Source organism: Coenobita brevimanus, chromosome 40 (genome assembly GCF_032717465.1).
Source record: "Coenobita brevimanus isolate Jiangsu-jjx chromosome 40, ASM3271746v2, whole genome shotgun sequence".
Classification (NCBI taxonomy): Eukaryota; Metazoa; Arthropoda; class Malacostraca; order Decapoda; family Coenobitidae; genus Coenobita; species Coenobita brevimanus.
Window position 1 is genome coordinate 5,713,785 of NC_136993.1, and position 19,562 is coordinate 5,733,346.

At 40.5% G+C, this 19,562-nt stretch overlaps 1 protein-coding gene across 1 annotated transcript in view; it reads left to right on the forward strand.

The window, feature by feature from the left end:
* The window catches only part of LOC145397263 (uncharacterized), a 152,643-nt gene that overhangs the window by 16,797 nt on the left and 116,284 nt on the right, over window positions 1–19,562 (forward strand). The window contains exon 4 of the mRNA XM_080270461.1: window positions 18,823–18,967. Within this exon, the coding sequence (XP_080126587.1) occupies window positions 18,823–18,967 (145 nt within the window). The remainder of the gene's footprint in view (window positions 1–18,822; window positions 18,968–19,562) is intronic.

A 19,562-nucleotide genomic window follows, 5' to 3' on the forward strand; every position in this document is an offset into this window, starting at 1 on the left:
AAGTCACTGCAATTTGCTTCCCCTGACAACCATCGCTTACAGTGTAAACCAAGATGTATATCAAAGCTAGGATAAGAATATGAGTACATTTGTTGTTTTATTCAGTTCCTTTCACTATTAACCCACTTGTTTTTCCAGCACCGACCCTTGCGATACTCGTATTTTTATTGTCAAATAAAATACTCGTATTTTTATTTATATCCACAGAAAGTTACATAACAAATAATAGAACCACTTGAACACCACAACACCCTGTGACGTATATAACACTGTGGTTATAAAAATTGATATGGTACTTTGTTTCATAAGAAAGAAGATAAACTTTAAGAAAACTACATACTCGCAGTAAGAAGTTTTACGAGCAGACAGAGATTCAGAGATCTGACTTGCTTCGTGCCTTTGCTAACTCAGACTTAACACTTCTCCCTCCCCTCTCGCAGGCATGAGAAAAGCTTGCTTGAAGCCTTTTGTGTGAGGGTGGCACCTGCAAGTCGGTTTCGTGTCATCTGTGTATATGTATTGAAATAATTTAGTAAAATTGTTATAAAGTAAGAAATGATTATATCAGTGCTGGTATATCGATAAAGCATATATAAGAGCAGACTTGCCTGCAGACCAGTTTAGATCAGTATGTATGTTTGTGAAGGGTGAAATTTGAAAGATATCGTATAAAAAAAAAACTGCCATGTTGAGAAAGAAATGACAGTGTAGTGTGTCAGTAAATGGAGAGATACGCCCATTTCTCCTCTTCTTGTTGTTTTTTCCATGGTCTTTACATTATTTTTATTCACATCCTTTAGTCCAACTTATTTCTATCCTCAATGATTCCCTCTTGTTCCGCTTCAGTTGCCCAAATATTTCCAGTCTGTCTTTTGCACTTCATTTTTGATGTTATCTTTACTCCCTTTCTTCTTGCATTCCTGTACCTCATCATATTTAATTACGTCATATGATTTATTTTCAACTTAGCTCTGGCTACAAGCAGACTATGTTCCTTATTTAAGACAACTACACTCTAAGAATGGTGATAAGAATGTTTCATCTAATTCCTCAAGTTCGAAGTTCTGTAAAAAGGGAAGTAATATAGTTTGGAGATAACACAGATTCGGTAGGAAAGATATGTTCTCGTAGTGAAGTTGGGGATTCCAATAATGCCTCTCTCTCGTTCAGTCTTTCTTTGTTCACTGACATTAATCTTAGTTTACCTTTGCTATCCAGGTCGCTACGATTAGAGTGAGTGTAGTTTAAGTTGGAGAAGTTTATCGTTCATTTGTAATTGATTTTCCTGAGCTCAGCCTTTTCTTTTAGGTCACCCAGAATTGACAGATGGCCATTCTGGGCCACTTTAAAGTGTACTTAGTATTTAACCTGTCACTGATAGAGTTCGTCTCTTTTCCCCATTGTCACTTTTCACTCATTTTGTATTCGATTTTAATTGCATAACCCTCCGTCATTACTGAAATTTAACCACATCAGCCACTAATGCATTTTATTATTGTTGTGTTTGTAGCGGTGTGTGTGTGTGTGTGTGTGTGTGTGTGTGTGTGTGTGTGTGTGTGTGTGTGTGTGTGTGTGTGTGTGTGTGTGTGTGTGTGTGTGTGTGTGTGAAGAAATAAATTTGAACATTTTTTGCCCTATTTTAGTCAAACGTAATGCAGTGATTAAGAGCATAGTTAAGACGAATATATTCAGTTTAGGCTACAATCAGCCAAAAGTTAAAGTCACAAGGGCAAAGTCAAAGTGTGGCCCATTGTATTGTGAACAAAATTATTAAGGCAGTTTTGATTTGATTTGAATAAATCTTGATGTATTGTTTGAGTGTCAGCCAGGGGCTGAAAGATTGGGGGTCAGTTGTTCAAAGGTCAAGGTCACATGGAAAGATTAGCTTAATCAGTTTTTGTGAGAAGAAGAGTAAACTTTGTGGATGTGTTTAAGTTATACAAAGTATACAGAGATTCGATTTTGAGAACAAAAGGGTAAAGATCAAAGTCATAGAGAAAGGTCAAAGGCCAAGGTTACTCAATCAGCTCAAAGAGTTATGCTCTAATATAAACCACAGGTGCATGGGTTAAGGGTGAGGCAAGAAAGGAACACTCGGATTTTGAGAGTAATCTGTCAATGGGCAGAATCACTGGGAATAGTAAAATATTCGGCCTTAAGACTATTGATCTTTTTGTAGCTTATTTTACACAGCCCATCGTCTCAGAAAGACAATATTATGGCTCCAAAATGTTTCCATAGCACTTCATTATCAGCATCCTATTCTAGCTTTGACTGAACATTACAACTTAGCATTAAAAAATGACAGATATCAGTTTTAGGTCAAGCAAAATAGCTGGTGGTCCAGTTTGTTGTACTTTTCACTGCTCCGTATTTTTATCATTTGCATCCTTCACATAATAATCCTTTTTATAATTAGGGAAGACTTCTGGTATCAAAGGGGCTAGTTGAGTTACAGTCCAACTTTTTTTTGGGCAGACAGTATTCCTACAGTTGAATTAAGGTGTCCGACTGCAGCAATATTAAAATAAAAAGTATCGATTGTAGTGAACATATGTGTACTATTATCTTTGTTATATCTTTTTCCCATTAGCCCTAAATGACGTTGTACTCACGCTTGTTATGAACCACCTTGGCCGGGTGGAAGGCTTACATGCCCTATAAATCTGGTTGGCCATACCATCAGGAGGATATTCCCCCTGGACTCAGCAGGAGGATATGGTTAACCATACTAGAGGGGTCATCAGTGAAGGGTCAGATTAAGTGCTGGCAGGGCAACTGCCTCGTGGACTGCCCTTGGATGGGTTAAGGCTATGGGAGTCAACCCCAATTGAAAAATCCGTTATTGGAGTCACACGGGAGTGGGACTCGACAGACAGAGCCGCCGGTAGACTCTTGCAACTCAGATCACCATATGGTTGTCATGAATCTTCATGCCACCATCACTGGCTGAAAAAGTCAAGTCATGTGGTGGTAATGACTGTGCACTGTCACCATCACACCAAATCCATCGATTGTGCTAGCCCACTGCTATACTCACTCCCATTTCATCCTTTCGTCAAAAGCGAAAGACCTATGGCATCAGGACAGGGTGACATTGACAGGTCATGGATGAGGCTGAAAGTTGCTAGCTTGAGTTCGGCACAACACACGAGCACGCCGTAGAACTGACCTTATTGTCCGTGAACTGAAAAGATATAAAATTGACATTGCTGTCTTGTGTGAGACTCGCCTCTCAGAGGAGTGCAAACTAACAGAGGCAGGAGAAGGGTATATCTATTTCTGTACAGGATACCCAAGCAATGTAAGAAGAAACTATGTTGTTGTCTTTGCAATCCGAATAAACCTACAACAGAATATCCAAGAAACATCTGTGAGTATATCAGTGAGGCTGATGTCTTGGCACATACCACTCTCGAAACACCGATATCCAACACTCTATCTATCTATCTATCTATTGCCAGTCGCCTCAATCCTGTTCGGGGTGGCCACAAACAAATCGCCTCCACGTCGCCCTGTCTCTCGCCATTTCACTGCCCAGATCCCAATTCACACCCCCCTCTCTCATATACCTCTCTACCCCATCCCTCCATCTCATCCTCGGCCTCCCCCTCCCTCTCTCCCCCTCCACCTCACTCACATACACTCTCTTCGTCAGTCTTTCACCCTCCATCCTCTCCACATGGCCAAACCACCTAAGTGTATTCCTCCTAACGCTTCCTATCACATCCACATCCACACCACAAAGCTCCTTTTATATCTTCATTTGTCAGCCTGTCTCTCCATGTGACTCCACAGGCTCCTCATAAAGAACTCATTTCCACTGCTCTCACTCTTGACTTGTGTCCTTCCAACAACGTCCAAGCTTCACTTCCATACGTTAGAGTTGGTATCACAATACTGTCATATAGTAACTTTTTCACTTCCATGCTCACATCCCTGCTTCTTATCACTGTTTTCAAGGAACCAGCAATCTTTCTTCTTTGCTGTACCCTTTCAAGCACTTCATCCTCCAACCCTCCATCCTTACTCATCACATTACCCAAGTACTTAAACGTACTCACATTTTCCAATTCCTCACCATCCAACCTCGCGTAGATTCACTGACTTCACCTCTCTCAAACACCATCACTTTACTCTTCCCTACATTCACCTTTAGATTCCGTTTCTTACACACTCTCCCAAACTCATCCACCAAGCCATGCAGCTCCCCTTCGTCTTCACTCAACAACACAGTATCATTTGCAAACAATAGTACAGGGAGTTTCCAAACACTACCGTCTCTCACCAGGGTCATTCCAACATCCACTACCCTACCTTGTACCTCTTTTATTACCCCATCCATGTACAGATTGAACAACCATGGAGACATGACAAATCCCTGTTTCAACCCAACCTTCAAAGAGAAAAATTCACTCAGTTCACCATCCACACGCACTGCAGCCTTCGCACCATCATACATACTCTTCACAGCATTCAACAACTTCCCATCTACTCCATATATTCTTAATACTTTTCACAATCCTTGTCTATCCACCCTGCCACATGCTTTCTCCAAATCCATGAAAGCCGCATAGAACTTCTTTTCCTTGTCTAGAAACTTTTCCACTAAAGATCTAAGAATGAATATCTGATCTACACAACCTCTTCCCTTCCTAAAGCCTCCCTGTTCTTCTCCAACTAATTCCTCTGTTCTTTCTCTAACTCTGTCAATAAATATCCTACCATACACTTTTTCAATTATACTAAGAAGACAAATGCCCCTATGATTACCACACACTTCTTTTTCCCCTTTTCATCCAACACCCATCAGTGCCTATTCCCTAATGCTTAATTCTGAGAACACCATCAAAGAGTCCTTTTATGGCCTTTTGGAGTACAAACTCATCCTGCTGGAGATTTTAACGCGGAGTAGGAAAACATTATCATCTCTTGCAAGGCATTTTACGCTGCCATGGTGTTGGTAACATGAACAGCAATGGCCTTAAACTGCTTTCCTTTTGCTCAGAGCACAGTCTGGTCATCATCAACACCATTTTTCAACTTAAGAATAAACACAAAACGACGTGGGTGCACCCATGATCTAGATACAGGGACCTAATTAATATGTCATTGTAAAGCAGCGATTTCGAAGAGGATTAGAGAAGTTCTAAGAGCCCGAACAATGAGAGGAGCTGAGTGCACAACAGAATACCTTACAGACACCAAACTGCAGCTGGTCATATGCTCACAAATCCGCTACAGACCATCCACCAAGAAGCTAAACTATAGTAGTTTAAATGATGTGGCTACTAATAACATCTTTCATAGCAAAATTACAGACAAGTTCTCTCAATACCCACCGCTTGATCCAAACAACAATGCAACAGACCTAGATGCAGTGTGGCTGAACATTATAATACTGGTCCAAAGCACTACAGAAGAAACACTAGGTTTCTCCACTCACCTAGACTAGTTTGATGAAAATGCTGAGGCCATATATGACCTTCCTACAATGAAGAATTGAGGTTGTTGGCTCATCCTAACTCCTTGACCCTGAAAAGTGAATTCCAGACTCTCAAAAATGAAACCCAGACAGAACTGTGTGATATGAAGAGCAAATGGTGGACTGAGCAAGCAAAACAGCTGTAAACACTTGCTGATATTAACGACCAACATGGGTTCCACAACAAGTCCATTAAAACCACTTATGGGTCAGCTAAACACAGCATAAAACCTGTTTGATCAGCCAAAGGAGAGCAAGCAATCCTAGAAAGATGGGCACAACACTTCAACACCTTACTGAGATAGAAACTGGTGGAGCACAACCCTTCATAACATCCCAAATGCCAATTAGGCCGCAGATCTCTATGTCCCACCTACACTTGCAGAAATCCGATCTCTAAAAATTATCAAACGTCCTGGTTCTGATAGTATATCATCTGACCTAATCGAAGAGGGTGGTCAGTTGCTTCACCAGTGCCTGTATAACCTCATACTGACTATCTGGAACCAAGATTAAATTCCAACTGAATGGTTTACTTTTGATGTTGTAACCATCTGCAGGAAGAAAGTGGAATGCTCAAATTATGACAACAGTACAGTAGCGGTATCTACTTCCTTGTGAATGGTGGCAAGGTACTAGCCAAAATAATGTTATCCAGTGACAAAAAATTTGACTGAGTCAACATGTACTGAAACACAATGTGGATTTGGAAGGAACGAAGTACCTGTGATAGGATCTTTGCTGCCCGACAGATACAAGAGAAATGCCATGAGCAGAACCGTGACTTGTATACTGCATTCATTGATCTTACAAAAGCATTTGACACTGTCAAAAGAGAACTTTTATAGAATGTTCTTTCAAAATTTGGAATTCAGACAGATTTCTTATCATCCTAAAGAGCCTGCATGACAACATGAATGCCCGTGTGTCCGTAGGTGAGACTAAATCCGAACCCTTCAAAGTAGTTGTGGGTGTAAAACAAGGATATTTCCTGTCTCCTGTCATTTTCAACATCTATCTCACTGCAGTCACCCTTCGAAGTCACCAACATATGAACCCTGATGATGGATTAAAAATACATTTCCATCTAGACAGTTACTTATTTAATCTCAGTCATCTTCAAGCACAATGAAAGATTGGAACGGCTCATTTCCTAGAGCTATAGTATGCTGACGATTGTCCAGTCATTGCCCATACGTCAGAAGCCCCTCAGCAGACTCTTACTATCATTATCAACATATACCATGCAATGGGGCTTCGAGTAAATGTTATTAAAACAGAAATAATATCTCAGAGAAACAATGAGAGCCTCTTGCATTCAAGATAATTGGTGAAAATGTAAAACAGGTGGATAATTTTACCTACCTTGGAAATGCGTTTTGCAGATAAAAATAACATAGATGCAGAAGTCCTTGCATAAATCAACCACACCTCAACCTCTTTTGGGCGTCTTAGATGCAGTGTCTGAAAACACCAACTTGAGAATCAAGACGAAGGTATCTGTATATACAGTAGTATGCCTTTCAACCCTCTTATACGGGCAAAATCCTGGACTGATTACCAGCATAACATCAAACAGTTTGAGTCTTTTCACATCCGATGCTTAAAGCACACCCTATAACTCATATAGGAGGATTAAGTTCCTCACTCACAAATTCGCCAGTGAGCAAAGTCAGCCAACACATAAACCATGCTGAAAAAAAAAAAAAAGAAAGTGGGTCGGACACGGGTTCCACATTCCTGAGCACCACCGTCCTCGCCAGGTACTGTATGGTCAACTCCCTGCAGCACGTTGCAACCCAGGGGAACAGAAAAAGAGACATAAAGATTAATTAAGGACAACTCTGAGGAAATGCAGCATCTTAACAAAAGAACTTGAAACCAATGTCTCTGACAGTAAACAATGGCCAGCCCTCTGCAGTGAAGGAATCATTCATCTCGAAGAAACTCGGAATCTGGCCAGAGAACAGTGTAGACAAAGGAGGCACAAACAAAACAGAGTTCTCTTAGCAAACCAGAACTTAACATGGCAACTGTGTGGCAAAGTTTGTACATCCAGAATTGGTCTGCACAGACACACACTTTGACACCAAAGACTGAGGAACACACCATCTCAGTGAGTACAATAGCCTTCATCAGCTTTAAGTGTGCGTGCGTGTGTGTGTGTGTGTGTGTGTGTGTGTGTGTGTGTGTGTGTGTGTGTGTGTGTGTGTGTGTGTGTGTGTGTGTGTGAAAAGGCTGTGGGTCAGCTGATCAAGAAAGGTATTGTTTTTGAGAACAATAAATTATAGGTCAAGTTCACAAAGCTAGCTCAAACACAAACCTAGTAAAATCAACTTAAATGGTTTTAACTCGACTTTAACCAAACTTGGTAAAGAGTCGAGGGTATGACAACAATGAAGTGATTCAATTTTGATACAGTCAGTCCGCGAGTAAGACCACAGGACAGGGTAAGTCTTCGTCCCGAATGTGTGCTTGGTGAAAAAATAACTCAAACACTTTTGATCCAATTTTACAAACATAATGGAATAATTGAAGACCAATCATAGAATAAATCTGTAGTATTTTAGAACAAAGGTCAAGGGTCAAGGTCACACTTCAAGGTCAAAATAATCATCCTTTTTACACCAATCTTAGAGGAATATGACAGTAAGGCAAGAATAAGGTGATTCAAAATAAAGAAACATAAGGGTCCAGGTCACGGGCAAGATCCAAATACAACGTGTGTGTGTGTGTGTGTGTGTGTGTGTGTGTGTGTGTGTGTGTGTGTGTGTGTGTGTGTGTGTGTGTGTGTGTGTGTGTGTGTGTGTGTGTTTGCTAGCGAAATCACATTCAATTAGTTTTGAACCAACGGTAACCAAACTTGGTGGAAATGTTGAGGTGAATCAGGATGTCAACAAGTAATGTTTTTTTTTTTTTTTTTTTTATCACAGGTCAAAGGTCAAGGGTATGTAGCCGGAGCAACTAAATCTTTATCAAGTTTAGTCCAAATTTTGCTTTACATTTGAGGCTAAGACAAGAATATAAGGATTTCATTTTGAGAATAAACAGTCAAATGTCAAGGTCACAGGGAGAAGTTGAATTCCAGGTCACAGAGAAAAGTGAACACAGTTTTACTTATCTGAGTCAGTCGCCGCGCTTTCTTTATTGATACACAGTTGTTGACACTATACAAGGGTTTTGTTCACCCGTGTAGAGGACAAGGTTCATATGCCGGGAGCCTACCCAGATAGAGCTCTTCTTAACAAGGTGGAGTCAGAGGCTTCTCGTCTCATTAACACTCCTCTTACTGGCTCCCTTCAACGTCTGTTTCTTCGCAGCACTGTTGCATCTTTATCTCGTTTCTAGCTCTACGTAAATGGTCACACTCCACTGAACTGTCTGCTTGCATCCCTCTACCACCATCGTAGGCACGTAACACCCGTCTAGCAACAAACTTCATCACTTTCCTGTCCAGCTCTCTAATGCAAGAGTTAATCGTTACTCCTAGTCCTTCATGTATGCAATAGGTCTACTTTGGAAGTGTCTTTCTCTGTCTGTATTTCCTACTGTATTTAACATCCAGTCTTTCAAATGCAGTGTGTTCAGTAATCTCGAAATTAACTGATCTTGAATTTGGCTCTGTTATCTTGTTTTTGCTTTTCTTGAAGGGAACAATCTTGCGGGCTTCTGGCGTTTGGTTCCTCCTTCCTTGCATAAAAACCTCACTCACTTACACTCACTAACTCATACTAACTCACACTCACCCACACACTACTCTCACACTCTCGCACTCAGTCACTCAAACTCTCACTCACTCACAGTCATTCACTCATACACTCACTTACCCATACACACAAACACACACACAGACACACAGACACAGACACACAGACACACACACACACACACACACACACACACACACACACACACACACACATACATACACACGCGCACACACACACACACACACACACACACACACACACACACACACACACACACACACAGTCTCTCTCTCTCTCTCTCTCTCTCTCTCTCTCTCTCTCTCACACACACACACACACACACACACACACACACACACACACACACACACACACACACACACACACACACACACACTGTCTCTCTCTCTCTCTCTCTCTCTCTCTCACACACACACACACACACACACACACACACACACACACACACTCGCTTTTTCTCTCGCATTCACTCACTCGCTCACACTCACTCACTCACACTCACATTCACTCGCTCGCACTCACACTTACACTCTCACCCACATTCTCTTCCACACTCTCATTCAGTCACACTCACACATTCACACACTGACTGACTCATTCACTTAAAAAACACACACACACACACACACACACACACACAACGACACTCAATCACAGACATTCTCTCTCTCTCTCTCTCTCTCTCTCTCTCTCTCTCTCTCTCTCTCTCACTCCGTACACGTGAAATATTTATATTATCTTGAAATATTTCTTTTTCGAGAAAAGAAATAAGCGAAGGCTGAAAGCCTTAAAAAATCTGCTCACTCCAAGAAAAGCTGAACAGAGATCCAAAGTCATGGTTCCTTTATTTCGCATCACCTTGTTACGCTGAGTTAGAAAAAAACAAAAAATGGGGGTCGTAGGCAGAGGGAAATACCGACTGAGGAAAACAGTTTCAGATGCGAATAGCTTGATATATGGTACCATTAGACTCTTTTCACCTTCTGCTCCTTGACTCATCTCTAGTGCAAGTACGTCCTCTTTTTTTGTACTCTCCCATTTTTGTTGCTGTTACTTGGTCTCTCTTAATGGTTAATGCTAGCCTCTGGTTGGTATTTTTTTATCTTCATCTGTTTATCGCTTAAGCCCATGGCGTCCCTTTCATATCATTCTTGCTATTTCAAGACTACTTTATTCAGCTCAGAAGTGACTTTTCAGACTAGGGGGGTTTTGATCGTAGCTTCCAATAACACATTTAATACGATAAATCTCCTCTACGCTGAGTATAATGGTCACGGGATCACAAATTAAAAACGACACCAGAGGTCGACATTTAATCCTTTCAATATGCATGCGGTCTTATTTATCTCGGGAAATTGTGTGAACTGGTGTGGACAGCTACAGGCTTCATCTGTTCAATCACTAGAAGAGATCTCGCCTAATTTGGATGAAATCTTCTAGTGTTAGTCAGTACTGTATATTATAGGGAAGAAGTCACCGTAGAATCCTGGTTGGGGACTTTCACTGTGTTTTCATACAAATTCTACATCCAAATCATCAGACACTCTTAAAACCATCAATCCAGTGACTATTTTTTATTCTTCCCATTTGATAGCTACCTTGAACCACTCGCGTCATGTAGTGCTGCGGACTTCTTAGTTCATTTGTTTTCTGTGTATGTTCTCTTTTCTACCTATTTCTTCCATCCTTCCTGTAACTTATATTACACTATTTTCCATTAACGGAAATTCCTTGTTTTTTCCTTTAACCCATGAACCCTTACAGCTCTGGATGGTAGTCATGTAGCCAAATAAAGGGGTGATGTATGGTACCCTTGTTAACTAGATGGAGACGCAAATGCAGCGTCCATCCGGGAACCAGACTTCCACACTTTTCTCCCTCAGCTCCCTGTGGTGAGGCGATGTCCACCGCAAGGGATCATCATTTCACTGCACGGGACGTCCGTGGAGGAGGAATTGCTTGCCTGCGGTTGATGGCTCTGCTCGGCTAAACAGAAAAAGGGATACTCAACATCTACAACAGACGATCGTACTCAGATTCAGAACATTTTAACGGTTGAGTGGGGTTAGCTATGGCTTTCATTAACCCCTTCACTACTTGGATGCTTCCCTTAATATGCAGGAAAGAGACTGAAGGTAACAGGAATAATATGAAAGATATGGCATCATTTTCTCTCCACAGTACATTCTGAAGCCCACCCCGCCACATTTCACCAGCTACTCCAGTCTTCACTGTCCCACCCTTCTTTCCCCGTTGGTTGAGGTGCGGTGCGTTGCTGTGGCGGCTGCGTGGTGGTGACTCTAAGCTTATAAATACGCTGTCTGGATGCCACAAACAATCAGTGGCTCCCCAACCTCTGTGGTGGTGGGAATGCAGTTTCTCCTACACCGACCAAATTGTATTTGATCCTAACGGTAAGCGCCTTATGTATTTACGTTACCAAACCCCTCTAAATCAAGGACATTATCTCCACTTTTATTCTTGTTATCTCGACGAATTTATTGAACTCATGAGATAGTTTTAGAACTTTAAAAAACTCTTAACATATAATTTTCATTTACTGCTTTAGTAATGTACAAGAAGTCTTCCTTAAGTTGAATATATCCCTCTGAAACCAACAAGACGACATAGAAAGAAGGACTCCTTCCGATTGAAGGGGTATTAGTTGTAAACATATCACGTTGTATGTATGTGAATCATTCCATTTTGACATTCTACAAATTGATGCACAACTGCCTGTGGTAAGCTTTTAAGGATAGTTTTTTCATGAACTATAAATCAACGGATATGAATAAATATTCTGTTATCACAACCTGTCGAATGGGATGACGTACATAATTACTGGCTGAAGGTGACGTACTATTTATTCACTTTCTCTTGCTGCGCACAAACGATCTCATTAATCCCAGTGGAGATATTTTGGTTAAAAAGCGCAAACTTGAAAGCATAACTAGCATCTAGGTTCGATGTGTATCCCCTAAGCTTAATTTTGAATAAAATTATGGAGAGTTAGCGGGAATGATTTTTTTTTTCTTTTTAAATGAAGTGGATGACTCTTTCAATGTGATGCCTGTGATTTAAAGTTTTCTGTTAATCATATAACATTTGCCTCTCCTGAATGCCAGTTTTCCCTATTATTATTATTATTATTATGATGATGATGATTATTATTATTATTATTTCCAACTGTAAGATGCATATGTGATATAGTTTTCCTATCAAAAAAAAAAAATTTATTACATGTCCACTTTAATTTGGTGTAAGACTGGTACTCCATCCTCAAGTGCTGAGGTATAACCAAAGATTTATTACCAGAACATGATAGTCACTGAAAAGTGTTAGGGAGATGAGGAGTCGTAGTTTTGCTTAATCTTGCCATTTAACCAACATAATTCTGCAATATGGCGAAGTATAATTTAAGGTGGATGGCCACTGTAAAATAACCTGCAGCTCCAGAATCACAGTCTTCTTACCATATCTGGCATCCTTTTTTTATTGCCTGATCATAATGTTTATCTACAGGAGAATGATTATGAATAAACCGATGTAATGCGATGATCAGGTTTCTCGGCTATATAATTCTAATTACCCTTAGATAACGGCTGATACTGGGAAAAATTTATATTAACGGGGTTTAGAATCTGTCATCGTTAATTCCTTCAAAGCCTGATTCACCGTATATGCAGTATAGACAGTATGATGGAGGAACCGGTTTGCCTTTACCCGCCCCTGCTGCAGACGGCCGCCCCTACTCTCACGGGCCATGCAGCTGTGCCTCTGTACGGGGGGCACCTCTTCAGGGCCGGGGTGGAGGGTCAGGGGGTGTCTATGTTTGCTGATTCTGGCCTGACCCCCCCCCCCTTCAAAGCCTGAATACTGTACTGAAGCTCAGTAAAATCCCATGAAGGCAGCGAGAACAGAAAAGTAAAAAGGTAGTAGTGAAAAGCATTTTAAACGTTTTTATCATTATATGTGTCTGTGTCTGCACCTAAATCAGTTCATATGAGGTCTGCTGAAGGACCAAACCTGCTTCTCACGGGAAAAGTTATAGCCAGAAAATACCCACTTTCACGCTAGCGAAGTGCGCCATGTGAAGTGGTTTCTGAAGGATGAGTAGATCATGTGAAAATGTAAGAGTTGTATTGGTTATTTTTATGTGTATCAGTCTATATTCTGCAGACAGAACCGACAGTATGCGAAAACATGTTGGAAACACATTGTTATCCTGATTACAGCCTTCATAATCCAATATACAAACCTAATTAAAAAGTCATACTGGGCAGATCTATCAATTGGTGTTCTAGTGGTAATTCAAAGTATTGCAAGACAACATGAGAAGCAGTTCAGAATAACACCGTCATTAATGGAATAAAAACACTTTAAACTACCCACATCACATTTACGTATAGGTCTCCGTTTAGTTAATACCATGACTTCCCTCAAGCCACTGGCAAGGATTGGGTATAAGCTGAAATTACACCTCACAAGTGTGTTTATTACTGTATTCCTACTGCAGTCAGATCATTTAATTATACCATAAAAATCCTCAGACTATGTAGCGCTTTATCTTGGGAAATTACGCACAAAAACTTATTTCAGTTTTCATCCAATCTGGCGATATGTTAAAAGTCGTTGTTAATCATAAGGTAAGACTCATTATTTTTTTTTTACAGGACCTAACCGCCGCTTTGTGCAAGTGATAGTTATGTGGACACAACTACACAACCGGGGTACATGAAGGAAAAGGAAGTTAAATTTACGTCACTCGCTAGTAAGGGAGTTATTAGGGAAGACAACAGACATTCATCTAATCTGAATATCCCTTTGAGTACAAGTAGCAACAGTTATATTTACATCGAAGTCCCAGACTTTACTGCTTGTTAAACAGGGGTGAAGGGGAAGGGGAAACAGCCACGAGTAGCTGACGCTGAAAATACCTAGATATTGTGTGTTTCGAGCAAGTCTTTAAGCATAAGGGGGGCAGAGGAAGAAGTAGATGATTAGGATGCGAAATTTCAGGGAATGGAGTACAAGGTTTAACCTAGTATGCGAAGGCAGTATTTCGTAGGTAGGAGACAGTCTTAAAATACATATGGTAAGTGTGACCACGACCCTCAAAAGTCGCTCTATAATCAACGTCCCTGCATAAAGGTTTTGAGATTAGTCACGGGTAAAAAACGAAGTATGTCGACTGCACGAGAGTCTTCAAGGCAGATGATCATTACCGCTTCCCGGAATTTCCATTAAACTGAAAAGTGAAATAGCCGGTATTACAGCTATATTCTAAATTATACTAATGGAAGAACAAGAGGGAATCGAACTTAGTCCTACGCTTTGATCAGGCATGAAAGTCGAACACGGGTTTTTGAACGTGATGTCAGCCTGCGCTAACAAGTCCACCACTACAATAATAATAATTTTAATAATGTAATAATAATAATAATAATAACAACAACAATAATAATAATAATAATAATAATAATAATAATAATAATAATAATAATAACAATAATAATAATAATTAGAGGCCCCCCAAAGGGGGAATCACACCAGCTGTGAGCCGATACATATCTAGCGCGGCTTGGAATATGACCCTCACTTTTACCAACTTTGATCAATTTAGAACTCGTAGATTTTCATCCCTACTTCACACCTGTACAATTTTGTGATGACATCTTGAGCGGTTGCGAGGTTACCCTGATAACAGACACACATACTTTGACCTACATTCACGAATTTCGAAATTGTGATCGATTTTTTTCCGCTATTACACGCCTGTAAATTTGTATAATTATATCTTGGGCTGTTGCGAAGTTATCGTGCTAACAGACACACAGACAGACAGAGAAGCTGAAAATAATACCAGCTTCGCTAACGCGGCTGGTAATAAAAGCAACCAGTGGCACGACAGTCATCAAGGCACAGTATTAACTTTTATCGTCACAACTTCACCTACAAACACGTCACTCAGTAATGATGGTTCCAATTAAAATCGTGCGAAAACAAGAACTTAAAAGACACTCCGCCTCCTTAATTGTATGTATGAAGATCTGTAGATGAGGGCGCTCACCACCCACTCATTAGATGTAGTCCTGCTCTCGGGTTACTGTCCTTTCCCATTTTCCTTTTTTCCTTCCTTCCTCTTCTTTCTTTCATTTATTCTTCTTCCTCCTGTCTATGGATGACTCTGCACTGAGTGACAAGCCAAATGGTTTCCTATACACCAGGAATCCATTTACTACGCTGGGTGGTAACCATATAACCAAATTATGGCGCCTTATGGTTTAGTGGGTAATTAAAGCACTCCAATTGGATTGAGCCTACGCATGTTTGCATATCCAAGGGGTGGTTGGGGTTTATTGCTCACGTACTGCCACTCAGGGATGAATGAGACTGGTCACTCTCATCAAAACTATCAGGACCAACTTGCCTAGCCGCGGGCTCTTCCGTTCCTCATGGGACAACACAGGGTTAGATGATGATGATGATGGTCTGTAATAGACTGATGACTATCCGTTTGTGGAAAAGAGATTTCAGTAACTTGTAGGGAGTAATTTGATGTACCGGTACTGATATTCCCTGGCATGATTTGCGCGGTATTCTTTCATTTCGCCATCAGACAATTAACGTTACAGACGAAATCAAGTTTCTTTCCCTTAATTTTTTCCGCAACGATTTTCATCTTGAAAAACTCAACAAAAGGGGTTATTTATAGGCTTCACAAACCATTTCATTGTTTTCAAGAGGTTTCTTCAAGTCTTCATCAACTCGTGATTTTACTGTAAAAAAAAAAAAAATGTATATCGCGCAGAAGTGAATATTTCAACTCAGAAAATGTTAGTGTATGAGTATTTGTTTTTACAATCACTTTTATGCTAATTCACTTATTTACATAATTCTAATTATTTTCAGTATCTTTTTTTAATCCACGGTGGACGAAAGTTGTCATACATAAGGGATGATAAAAAGTCTCCATGAACCTTCCACCACATACCAACATTTTTGTTAATGCCAATTTAACACAATATTGAATTAAAGAAAGACATCCTCAAGCCCATGGTCAAACCCTCCTAACCGAAAGGAAAGTGAGGAAAGTCAGTCCATAGTACCCGATCATTTACTTAAACCGAACTCAGTACACCAAAACTAATATTATCAGCATCCAGTCAAAAGCACTCCAGCTCTGTGAATGTAACCGGTGGCGATAGCATGACTTTCTCCTGTCTTCCTCTCCATCCTGACATCCTTCTTTCACCCACCCACCTATCATGTTCCCTCCCAGTCTCTCCTGCCCTCCCTCCCTCCCTCCATCCACCAACCTCTCGCTCACCTTCCCTCCTTCCCCCCGTCCCTTCCCTGTCTTCTCCTCTCTGTCTGTCTGTCTGTCTGTCTGTCTGTCTGTCTCTCTCTCTCTCTCTCTCTCTCTCTCTCTCCTCCTTCTCCTCCTCCTCCTCCTCCTCCTCCTCTCCTCTTTTCCCCTCCTTTGTACCCTTCCTTTCCTTCCCCTCCTCCCTCTCTCTCTCTCTCTCTCTCTCTCTCTCTTTCTCAGAGAAAGTAAAAGAAAGAAAGGAAGATGCATATCTTACGTCTACTATTTGTCTTATCAGTCTGAAGCTCAGGATATTGACATTATCGCACCCCTCCCCCTTCCCAAAATGAACCTATTGACGAGGTAACATAACGGCTATTGCTGTTAGCTCTACTTTGCTTATTTGTTCTCTTGTGCTCGTGCGTCATTCTTACATCTATTGTCATTTCTACTCAAGGGTCTGTCTCCATCCAGTTACCACCCCTACTGAATTGCAAAGACAGTAGCATATGAATGGCTATATATGCTCTCCATGTTCCCTAAACAATAATAAAAACTATACAGTCTGTCCAGTTTCTGTGGCTATTACTGAACAGAGAATATGATGTTCATAATAATCGGCATAGTTCCAGTGCAGTCTGAAGCTTACCATTAAGTTACAAAGCTTGTACTTTATAATGGACTCTATTCTTGATTCGGAACAACATGGATGAGCTGGAACATCCGCACTTGATCTTCCTCATCCGGACTGCGTCCAAATACAGATGACAGACAGACAGACAGACAGACAGGCAAAGATAGATAGATAGACAGGTATAGATATAGATATAACGAATGCGAACGGTATCATGCCAGATTTGTTTCTCTTCACTGTCATGTGGTTTTATATACTGGTACTCTTAACATAATAATACCATACGAATTTAAGAATGTTAGGTTCTTGTATTTAAGTGTATCTAATAACCCCTTCCCTATGTGGGACAGGGAGTTATTCCCTTGAATTAACTGACGCAAAGAGATCCAGACCATTTTTCTCAGATTAGCATCGACTTTTTGGATGGTCAGGCTGTATATAATTTTTTGTATTACTTGACTGGGGAAAATATTTCACGGGCGTTTATTAAGGTAAAGATAACGGAGTGAAATGGTCGTCCAAGGCTACAGGACCGACAAATCGTCTTTCAGTGACAATAAGCAAAAAGGACGTCCTCAGAGTGAAAGGATAAATATATCACTGCGATAAAGGGTTGTCTGGTGGAAGCTCCACTCGGTCAAGAGAGAGAGAGAGAGAGAGAGAGAGAGAGAGAGAATTTTTGTATTTATACTCGATCTGGTTTATTTGAGGTTTAGTAAAGACGATTTAAACCAGATAAGGAACGGTTTCTTTTATGCTAACCCTTTCCTTGTTCGGGAAAGCTGTAGAGTTCTTCAAGTACCGGCAGACAATATATCCGGGTTAGAGTAAGGCAGGGAGTCTGAATATAAGTAACGCCATCATTTCCTCTTATAGTAACTGTAGTACTATAGATCTTTTCCAGTTTTCGCAAGACAGGTATAGGATATTCGGCGGATAGCTAGTCAGGGGTTTCTGAGTGTGATGTTGTCAACAGTAACCTTCTTGCTATCTGGACAATTGAAGTATTCTCATCTAACTGATATTTCATGATTATACACAGCTGAGTAATAAAAGTATACTAGTCCATATCGTAATAGTGTAATAACTCGTAGGCCATCATTTGAAGGTAACAGTTTTACAAAATGGCAGATTACCAGTTACGCAATTCCGCGTACAGAGGAAGGGTGAAGTTTTAGATTATGGAAACCAGTCAAAAGTCAAAGTCACAGGTCAGTGTCAGAGGGTGGACCGCATAGCTCAAATAGTTTTGATTAGAAACGATGCAAACTACGTGGAAGTGTTGAGAACCCTCCGAGGAAGAGTACAAAGGGCAAAATAACCTCAGTTTTTATTCAACTCGGATCAAATTTCGTGGAATGGCTGGTGGACAAGCAAGAATGCTTTTACTGAATATCGACAACAATCAATCTAAAGTCAAGGTTACAGAGTAAAATCAAATATTCAGTTCTTAGACCAGGTGCTCATAAAGTGGTGGCTCGATACACTCATTTAGGCTTATCAAACTGTGTTGTTGTTTGGCGCTACTTTAGTCAACCTCCTTTTAAGAATTCCCTAGGACTGCCACTGCAGTCGTTCTGTAATCAGCATAAAACTCAGAGTAAGATAATGATACAAAAATACCTTTTAATATGACTGCACTCTTCATTTTAACCGCGAACAGGGTGACATGGAGCACCGCCGGTTAAGCCGTCCAACGTCCCTAGCTGAGCGTGCTCGGTTCGTGTCGCTTTGGGTGGAGGGCAAGTCCATCCGGTCCATTGCCAGAGAAACCGGCGCCAGCGTGGCTACTGTTAACAGATGGATACGTAGGTGGAGGATGGAGGGCAACGTCAACACTCGACCACGTCTGTCTAGAACTTTGATATGCAAACTCATGGAACAGCACCAAAGCAGACTTGGCCTAGGATATTTCGATCCATATCTTGGCTTTGTTATATAGAAAATTATTTAATAAAATATAATATTATATTGTAAGTAGAGAATCAGTGTCATCTTATGAAAAAACAGCAGAACAGCAAGGTATATTTTCATGACTGTCATGGCCTCGTCATACTGAAAATTACTTCATAAGATGCTGCATACCATTACAGAAGTTCATATGTAAGCCAATGGAAACAAATAGAACTGACCTGGTCTAAGCTATTTCGACCTGTGTCGGTGTCATGTCTTACAGATCAACTGTAAAACTATATCATTTAGTGTAGATATATGTAATGTTTGAACTTATCTTTGGTTGTTTCCTTGCTGACTGTTGAATAAATTTTGTTGTCTATAAACTTCCAAACCGTCTTCATAATATGGAAATTTTGAGTCATGCAAGAAGAATTATGAATTTCCTATCAGATATATAACCTTGTTTTCATATCGGTCAATAAAAAAAACACTCTTCCATTCATTTGA